Below are 10,286 nucleotides of genomic sequence, written 5' to 3' on the forward strand. Positions count from 1 at the left end.
GTTCCTCATGCCTCAAAGGTAAGCACAATTTCGCGTGTAAAGATTTCCTTGACGACGAAAGAAAAAGCTCGTTTATACTGAGACAACTGTATTGAAATAAAAAAGGCATAAAAATGGCATTTTTTAAGAGAACGAGAGGATGCTGAGCCGTCCACTATGATGTACCTCAGAGACACACACAGTCGGAGGTTGCTATTTCTCTAGGAGACGCTCTAACGGCGTGAAAGGACTGGCAAAGGCGTATATAACGTATCTAATAGAAACACTAAACTTGACAATTAACGAAACAAGGCATTCATAGATTATCCTGACGAGCGAAATGATGTGAGCACGCAGAGACCACGCCTCATAGTCCAAGACCGCTAAGCCCTTCATCTTCAGGGCACAATACTACCTCGAACGTAATAAGAGGACACTAAATTTTGGCTTCAAATACAAGCTCTTCGCAAACGAGACGGCTACATCAGTTTATGGCACCAAACTATTTATTGGTTTTCGTCCAAGGGATAGTTCTCGCAAATGCATCCCTTAAGCGTTCCTTCGCGAAACCAATATACTCAACTTTAGAATGAAGCCAGACTCCAGATTTTCATTTTTTTTTATCAGGCGGGTGGCAGGACCCCACCTTTTACGCACAGCGCCTAGCTGACTGCTTTGTTTCTTTTTTGAGAAGCCCACACTTTAAAGCACTCGCGCAAATATTAGCTGTGCTTCGTATTTTCAGCTCAACTGCTGCTTTTTACATTAAACTGTGCCTTAACTGAGCACAAGTAAAGAATTTTCGGCTAAGAGTTCCAATGATATTTCAGCGATCACAAAAGCAGCAGTAGCGCAATCTTCTGAGTCTTTTGGAGAGCCCATTTGTGTGTGCGTCAGATTCGTCCAAATCGCTTAGCACACGTGTCTGTCTCGCACCTGTTAACCTAGCAACAGACCGCTGCCGTTGCATTTTTGTTTCTTTTCACGGAGTCTCACGTCTGTGCAGCGCCATGGGTGGAGCGTTCGGCTAAGGTTGCTGAATGCGGCTTTGAGGTCCCGCACCACTCTGTCACGTCTCGAAATCAAAGCTTCGACACGTAGCACCTTCGCGCTTTAGAGCCTTGATCCTTACACAGAGTTATGACACCAGCCTCATCTCCGGCTCCGACTTCAAGCGTTGGCCCGCCGCACTATCTGTGAAGGCGGTGTTGGCCACATCCTTGGTGATATGCTGGGTGAATCGGTCGAGCATCCGGCCTCTGAGGGTCTGTGCAACCTGGACGCTAGTTGTCTTCGACCGGCCGCGTGCTTTCCATGCAGTAGTAGTAAGCGTTCCTCTTGTCATCGTCCGGGCACTTGAACGCGTCCACCAGTTCGTTAAGACTCTGCAGCGCCGCCGTGACCTTGCGCAGAAGTAGCGTTTCTTTGCTGTGTTCCACCAGCGCGAAGTGCCTGGGCGAAGTCAGTCGCAACGTAAGAATGCGGCGATGGTGCCATGCACACTAAAGAAGCTTCGTAAAATTTTAGGCTTAACAACGTGCAGCACGGGGACAGTACCGAAATACTGCATACAAATGGCGTCAGCTTTACGCATTAACAGGAGCCACGGAAACTTTCTGACAGTATCACGCGAGCATCAAAAAAACGGTTGTACGCGCCGTGCAACAAAGCGAGGCGGCAAAAGAGGTTACAAACGGCGGGACTGTTGCCGGTCCTGACGTAACATTGTTCTTTTTCCTGCTTCACTACGTAATAGGAACCTGTACAACAGCTTACCTTAGGCTCGCTTGATGCTGTTAAAAATTTGCTGTCTGTACGGTACGTTTTAGCTATCTATAACTCAGCGCTGACAGCCTGAACAGAGTATACCCGACGGGAATGATAATATGGTGTAATAGGGGACGATCAGATTAAGATATTACCCTTCAACTTTTTCGCGCACGAGTTTGGAGTAAAAGGGTGACGATTTAGGGGGGTTGTTTCTTTTTGTGCGTGCAATTGGATATTACAATTTTTCGTTGACGCAGACCATGCCTCACAAAATGAAACCTTGAGTTGGAACAAAATGTTGAAGAAATAGTGGCAAGCGCTCCTTTTACGTAGGTTTACCGGAATTTTTAACTATGACCAATTAAAAAAAGCGGGGACATGGCGGACTTAAAATGAAATAGCGGGAGCCTGTTGCAAATAAACTTTCGTTGCGTTACAGGCTGTGAAAGAACCATGCGCGCACCTTAGAGCACCAAACTTAAACTTTCTGTCGATATGTGAGAGCGCCTTGTAGAAAGGAATACAGCGCTGAAGGCACTTCGCAGAGATGCGACTTTGTGCATTGTCTCAGTAGCTTAGCACCCATTACTTTTTCTTGCATCTTCGCATAATGAAAAACTTCGAGTGCACATATTTCTTGGTGACGACTTTGGAAAAAGGCAGTGGAATAATATTTTATACAGCATCAAGAAATAGCTTCCTGAATAATCAGACTTTCGAAGCGATGTCATGTGTGCAGATACATTAGCCGGGGACTGGCTGAGCAAAATTAGATATCTTGATGCACAAGGCTGTCCTCTTTGTTTTGATCTGAGAGATTTTGAAAATTAAGGCCTCAAGCAGATTTCCTGGAACGTACAGCCTCTTTAAAAAATATACGGTCCAATGGATTTGCTTCTAAGCAGTGTAGTGTGCCTCTCGTTATCCCTCGGTTTCCTTAGCTCCAGAGAGGCGACGGCGACAGTTCTCACCTTGCAGCGATTTTGGACAGTGATGATGCAATACGAGCCCTGCTGCAATGACCAGAAGAAATACCACTGGGCCGTACTTTTCGAGATGCATAAGAACAATAATGTTCACCTTTCAAACGCGCGTATTTTCTGCCTACCTTGTACTCCTAGGTTAATAAATGGTCCCGTTCAGTTGTGTGGTGTGAAAAATACATATGGTCGCACTTTCTCTTTTGTTAGTTGCGATGTCGGTGACCACAAATTTAAGATAATTCTACAGAAGTGTGCTCACATAAGTGTTCACTTGTCTTCTCGAGCGAACATCACGTATATACTACACGTGGAGCAGTGGATCGCACACAAATATGTTATGGGACAAATTTTATAGTTTTCATGCATGGCAAGTTAGTATAGGCAGTAGTGCGTAAGCGAATAAGCTCGTCCTGCATCCTTGCCGAAACACGGAGGCTACACGCGGGAAAACAGGAGCCGAGCCTTTCATGTTGCCGTTAATGAGGCGCGTCTTGGTTACGGCATACAACGCCCTAAATAATAAATGATAAAGTCGGAGAGTGCTGATTTAGACCTGGTTATATCAGCTATTTTGGATGTATGTAGGTGACAAACACCAATGTAATACTATAGGGATGCCAATTTGTAATTTCGCTATCAACGACGCGACAAGGAATCTAAGCTGCGATCTCACCTTTGAAGTCAAACTGTGCAGCTCCCCTGGAGCCTCACAGAATCTTAGTTTACTTTAAAGTTTCAAGATAGTGCCAGTAAAACATTGCTTTTCGATGTGCACTAAGTTGGAAAGTCGACAACTGTACGCTGAAACAATGCTTCCGCGGGTATTGCAACCTGAATCAGATTACACCTTACCCGGCAATTTCCCATGCAAATGACATGCGCCAACGCATTATTTGAATGCGTTAAAGAGCAAAACTGTCCCTGAGCCACGTGGGAGGAAGCATTTCTAGCACGTGGTGGCATCAGTGTAGAGAATTCCCGGAACCCGTGCTTTGGAACTAGCGAAGACCCACCGCGGTGGCTCAGTGGTTAGGGCGCTCGGCTACTGATCCGGAGTTCCCGGGTTCGAACGCGACCGCGGCAGCTGCGTTTTTATGGAGGCAAAACGCTAAGGCGCCCGTGTGCTGTGCGATGTCGGTGCACGTTAAAAGATCCCCAGGTGGTCGAAATTATTCCGGAGCCCTCCACTACGGCACCTCTTTCTTCCCTTCTTTCTCTCCCTCCTTTATCCCTTCCCTTACAGAGCGGTTCAGGTGTCGAACGATATGTGAGACAGATACTGCGCCATTTCCTTTCCCCCAAAACCAATCATTATTAAGTAGCGAAGTATAGAAACGGTCTTTAGCTTAACTATATTAGCAGGAGGGCTATGAGACATACTGCGCCATTTCCTTTCCCCCAAAACCAATTATTATTAAGTAGCGAAGTATAGTAACTATATTAGCAGGAGGGCTTAAATTTGTTTTGTCATCAAAACAACAAATTTCAAAGAAACAAAAGCCAGACGCAACGTTTTAGGCCCGTATCACTAAGGATGGTTATTGGCACGGAAGCTAAGCAAACGAGGAACTTTCGCAAGGGTGCCGGTACGCGATGCCCTTACCTGTCTCTGATGATTGTGCAGAGCGTGCGCACGGCAGTCAGCATGAACAGCTGGTCCGGATTGGCTTCGGCGCCGACGCCAGGCACAACGTCGTCGTCGTCGGCACCCAGCGCGTAGTGGTAGGCGTTGTACGCGGCCCGCACCGTCATCATGGTAAAGGTGACCATCTCGTGCTCCTGGTTCTCATCCAGGCTGCCACTCGACTCCTCCGTCTTGCGGTAGACGCGGTTATTGATGCAGCGCGTGCGCTTCCGCCATCTGGCCTCGGTGTCATCGAAAAAGAAGCGGAAGAATTCTCGAACCATGTCGTGCAATATGAGCACGCCCAGGCCGCCGTAGTTGATGGCTAGCGGGACATTGGGGTCGAAGTACGGCGGCTGCAGGATTCCCGCTGGCAGCAGTAGAGAGTTTTCGTTCACGTCGAACACTAGCGCCTGTCTCATGTTGTAGTGGTGCAGCTTGAGGTCGACCACGCGCGACGGAAAGATGAACGTGTGGAGTGGCCGCACGTTGACACCCGCTAGAGACACGTCGTCTGCTGTGGCGTTCTTGCCGTCCGTTCCTTCCGATGACCTGGCTTTCCAGTATTTGCTCCGCTTAATCTGGTTGGTGCCCATCAGGGATAGAGGCAGAAATCGAAGCGCGGCGGTGTGCCGAGTACCCTTGTCAAATAGGACAAAAAAAGGGTCATTCGCCGGGTCGACCGTGAAGTTCGCATGGTACATGTCAAGAACCTTGTCATCGGCGACCCACTTCGGGACGCCTATCATGGTCTTCAGCTTGCCCAGGTAGGTGGAGGCATTAACTTTGGCCTCAGCGTCTAGCCACACTGCCTGGGAGATTATGTACTTGAAGCTGAAGATTACCTTCGTCACTAGGTCTTGAACGGCGAAAAATGTCTTCAGGCGGGTCATCGCTTCAACGTACACTCTTCCCATACCAATGGGTATGATTTCGTTGGTGGTCAGCAGGCACCTCTTCCAGTCGTCATTAACGGTCTCGTTCAGCTTGCTCTGGCGGAACGCGGCGATGCTGTTCCTGATCGCCCGGAGAGCTTGTGGCCCGTAGAAGCGCAGAACTCTCCAGCCGATGTATTTCACCGCGCGATTTTCCTTAGGTGCGTTGACGAGACTAGCTACGTATTTGAGGTAGTCAAATGATCTGATCAACACGGGAGTTTTTTCGTTCAAGACTATGCCAGAACTTTCCCCAACAGCTTCTCGGAGGAACTCGAGCCAATGGAAACTTCTCATCTTCGTCTCTAGTTGAGCTATCGTGAATTTCCTCAGCTTTCGCCTGTGGCAGTACTTCCTCGCTACATACGCGTTGTTGATTTCAAAAGCGACTACGTTTTTCGCTACATGGATCGGAACGTCACGTCCCTGGTACAGTTTCATGACATTCATAACTAATGCCGCGTAGTCATTCTTATCTGCGTCGTTGCGCGTCAAAAGCCAATGCCTGGGCATCACAAACGTGGGGCAGTCGAGTGCGAGCGTAATGTCGTTGGACGGTTCATCGGCGGCGTTGCTGCTGGCTCGCGTAATCTGTAAAAGCCTCGCGGTACCGATGTGTAAAAGAGCGGCCTCGCCGGTGTAACGGAGAAACCTTGCGAGCACTTTACGAAACGGCTCGAAAGGTGTGTTCGCGAATGGCCAGCTTTGCAAGTGGTAAACGTTGTTCATGGTGTCTGCCAAAAGCTCGCGTCTGTCCGCTTTGCCTTCGTACAGGCATCTGCGATAGACTATGGATACCTTGTGTTGCGTGCGGAGCGGCAGCGAGATGGGCATCGTCTCCAGGTGGCGCTTGATGTCCCAGTACATGTCCTCGACGTAGAGACGGGCCGAGCCAAGCATCACCTTTTCGTAGATCTCCGTGTCGGCCTTGAGCCAGCGGCCGCACACGTGCTCGAGGACATTGGAGCAGGGCTGCACGTCCGAGTTGACGCCGTAGTTGATGGCGTGCCCGATGGCGCCGCATCGAGGCTTGCTGCACATGTGCAGTTCCCGGATGGAGCGGATCAGCGGCGGGGTCGTCTCCGCCGGCGTGGTGATCTCCGGCGGCCGCTGGGTCACGAACAGGTGCTTGGTGATGTTGGACCAGATGATGAGAAACACGAAGGCGAAGATGTTTCCCAGGAGCAGCAGGCACGGGATTGACTTGAGGTCCCGCGCGACCCGCTTGAAGTACTCGTCGCTGAAGGAACGCTTGCGGGTCAAGTCGACGTCCGAGTCACCGTAGCGGTCGATGGACTTGCAGCGCGAGGTGACCTTCTGGCGGGGCACGGTTCCCATGACGGGAGCATCCTCGTTGTCTTCCATCTTGGGACCTGCGTCGTGGTGGCGTCTGCCGTCACTCCCAAGTCGTGCAAAGAGGTGCCAGTAGCCTGAGAGTCCTGCTCACGGCGACTCCGGCTGGTTCTGGCGGCCTGAGACGGCTCGTCCAGGATGGCCCGGCGGCTGCGGTCCCCCGCTGCGAGGCCCTGGCGCGCGGCCCGCGGGGCTCGCGAAGCGCTAATCGGTATTTCTTCTTTGTTCCCACGAGCGCAGGCAGCTGGTGCGGGCGATCGCGTGCCTTGTATCTTTTTCTTTCTTTGAGAAGTGTCCACCAAGCAAATATTTCCAGCTGTGATTTCATAGATTGTACATTGAAACAAAAGCAAAAGCTAAGCCTTGCACGTTGTTCACCGACATATTGAAGACAAGATTTGACATACCCAACAATTTTGGACAAAAAGCGTTTTTTCATATAATGTAAGGTTTCACTATAGCGATCAATATACACGCAGATCAACCGACGGCAGTTTTGCATCTTCTTTTCTATTAACGTTTTTGCTATCGTCAAAAGTATTGCCCATCGATTTTTTGTGGCAGTCTTAACTGTCCGATGCGATCGACGGAAACATTATAAAAGAAAAATTTTGCCACATATCAGAAGATTGGACCATACCTTCAGTATTTCCACATTTCCACAACAGAATGTTACAATTTTCCAATGTTCGAAAATTTTTCCGAGACTGATGGACATGTAATGTTTATTTGGTCATGCTCAAAGCTGCCGACACGCGGCTTTATCAGTTTGTTTCTGACGGCAGACGCAACCGCGTTTATCTGAAATCCTTGTTGCCGCGCGCTTTCGGTTCTGCGCTGTTCGGGATTACCGTAGAGGATTACTGCGCCTCATCTTTACTGCGCCTCATCTCAAAACTTCTTCGCGTGCTTTAAACTGACCGCGGCCAATAGCGGGGTGACTCTGTTCTTAGACGATCGCTGAATAGGTATGCTGTTATCGCCACCGCCGAGTTCTTCAATTATTTGTGGGTGCAAATCAGCCCGGTGAATGATTCGTTTAAGCGCCACTTCTGACCGCTCGTCCGTTGTTCACTGCGTTCTCACCACCATGTGACTGCACGTTAAAAATGTTGCGAGACTGGCAAAAGCTACGTTCACGAAAATAAGCACGTCTACAGGTTTTAACCAAACTGACACCTTTCAGAACACTAAATGTTGTTTTGGAACAGCGCGAAAAGAACCAGTGCTTCAGACCATCAAGAGACAGAAGGGCCAGGGCATCGGAATAGAACACAGTACGAATAACCGCAATATCGGCGCCACGCTCTGACTTCTTCTGTTTTCCTGTGCTGCGTTATTTGTTTATTCTGAAAACACATTCGGCATCCATTTACAAACCAGCGCGCTTCTCTTGGTTGAAAGAGATTTTCAGGAGAAAGTTATTTATCCTTGAATGGAAATTCTCTGTCGAGCCAACCACCGTTAATTACAAGGAAAGTCTAGACATACTTCGGTTAATTTAGTTCTCTTACAGAGGCCCCTGCTAGAGTGAGCACAGTCGCCCATTATTTTTCAGAGTATGACATTAGCGCTAACAATCGTATGATATTAATAGCCGTATGACATAACGTTAACACTTGTATGACAAAGCGAACTCAGGGGTAGGAAACTTATTATATGTACCATTGTCCAGCAAGTGCCGACGCTAACGCCAAACTACTGCCATCGCGGCCGGAGAGAAGCCACTTTGAGTGTCGTATTGTCGTCATGGTAACGTTATCTCGGTAACGTTATTCGCTTTGCCACAGGACGCTGTAAGAACGTTTTTTCGACGCTTTGATGGTACTGTTAGAAAACTGGGCGCCTGTATGATCAGGTGCGTTTTAGTTGCAAAGCAGCACTTCGAAAAAGAATTTGCGCAGCGGATCTGGTTGCATCGACAAAGTGATCGGGTGATCCAGACGTATCTCTTGCCTAGCGGAAGAGAGAGAGAGAGAGCCAAGGGAGGAATAAAAACACCGGGACACCAAGTCCTGTAATGTGTTGGTAGTGCGATAGCGATCGAAGCTGTTGATGCTTTCGCTGGCAATGACTGGCGTGGCTTGTGAGAATCAGGTTATTCGTGAGCTCTTCCTTTACACCGCCTTCTACGGTTGGCAGGTGGAGGCTTCACACAGACTAACCAGGCCTAATGACGTCATTTCCGATCACATGACGTCACTTTCCCTAAGCCCGTGGGCGTTCTCTGGTCTGGTGGCGCCACGTTCTGACAGCTTATAAAATTTCGCGGCTCTGGTGACGTAAGTGCCAGCCAGATAATCAGGATTTTTGTCGTCAACACCGTACGGTCGCCGCCGGCTTTTTGCTCCGGTGAGGCTTCCGTGCTTTCGTATTAAATGTAAGAAGGTGTCCGCATTGTAGATAGTGGATGAACAAGTTAACAATTTCTGTGACCACCGCCGCGATATTCGACAGCAAATATAGCATACGCTGCGATGCATGGCTGCATCTAGAGCATTCTTTGATGTCATGCAGCACGTTACGTTCGAGGAGCGGAAGGAGAACATACTTGTTCAGATGCCATCAGCTTTCTCTGTAGTTAGCAGGTACAAGCAGCGGGGTTTAGTTACTGCTTTGGGACGCTCCTAGCCAACTTGGTAGCTACTACTATCTTAGGAGTGTTTTTTTTTGGCGTAGCGGCTTGATATGATTTAAAACTCGTCTTTTGATGAATCAAAAAAGCTCAATGTCTTTGCTTCACTACGTCTGACTGGTTCCCACGCTTGCTTACACTGGACTCCGTCGGCGAATCTGGGCTTGGCTCAACCGCAGCGGCCTCCACCTCAATCAGCACAAAAAAAAAGAGACTTCCACCGGAGGCTCGGAGAAATTTATGCCGAATAAGTGCTGAACGAAACAAAGTGTTTCCTAACCTGCTTGCAAGAAACACGGCGCCGTTATGCGGGCGACCGTTGGCAGAAATTTTTGTTTGTTTGTAGCCATACGCTTAGTTCTCTCGGTATTCTTAGCAAGTTCGTTAGCTGAAGTAGCATGTATGACAAGTTGTCCCTCCTGCTGCTGCCACTTATCGGTCTATCAGTTTCAATATGTTTTATTTTTTCAGTTTAATGAATTATGGCCCGGGGTTGAAAGTATTTAAAAAGCACTTGGCCCTGATTTATAAGCTAGGCTTGCACTCCGCTGGTATATAACACGCAATTTATGCAGCGAGAACCTTGCATCAGCGCGGTATATAGAAGCAGCGCATGAAACAAGGGAACTGACCGTGTTTCCCAGGAAGCAGAGTTTTTATCAAAATTTCCTCAGAGGACGCTGGCCTCCAGGGGCAGTGGTAGTTTTCCTTCACAAAGGCGCAGCAATTATCAAACCCATCAATGTAAGGCCAATTTCGCCGTCCCTTTAAATACCACCACCACAGGAAGGAAACTGTTTAGCCACAAGTTCATTCTTTTGGGATGAAAACTCAGCTGGCGTGGAAATTGTGGCGTACCTTGAAGAGTAAATTGTCGAGATGGGCAAACAGCTATTTGAAGCATTTTGTGGTTGTTGGATTATAGAGTCTTTTTTATTTCCTGATTTATCTAGCGGGCTTAAGATTTGCTTCCTGTAGAAAGCGGTCAAATGAAAGAAGAATTGAAT

General features: G+C 48.5%; 1 protein-coding gene across 1 annotated transcript; it reads right to left on the reverse strand.

Moving 5' to 3' along the window:
- Positions 1-480: 480 nt before the first annotated feature.
- LOC144123306 (endothelin-converting enzyme 1-like) lies at positions 481-6,859 on the reverse strand. The gene is made up of 2 exons (XM_077656160.1): positions 4,336-6,859; positions 481-1,431 (listed from the first exon to the last, which is right to left on the reverse strand). Exons 1-2 carry the CDS (start codon positions 6,654-6,656, stop codon positions 1,263-1,265), a joined length of 2,490 nt encoding a protein of 829 aa, XP_077512286.1. The 5' UTR covers positions 6,657-6,859; the 3' UTR covers positions 481-1,262.
- Positions 6,860-10,286: the final 3,427 nt, after the last annotated feature.

Source organism: Amblyomma americanum, chromosome 3 (genome assembly GCF_052857255.1).
Source record: "Amblyomma americanum isolate KBUSLIRL-KWMA chromosome 3, ASM5285725v1, whole genome shotgun sequence".
In the NCBI taxonomy this organism is placed as follows: domain Eukaryota; kingdom Metazoa; phylum Arthropoda; class Arachnida; order Ixodida; family Ixodidae; genus Amblyomma; species Amblyomma americanum.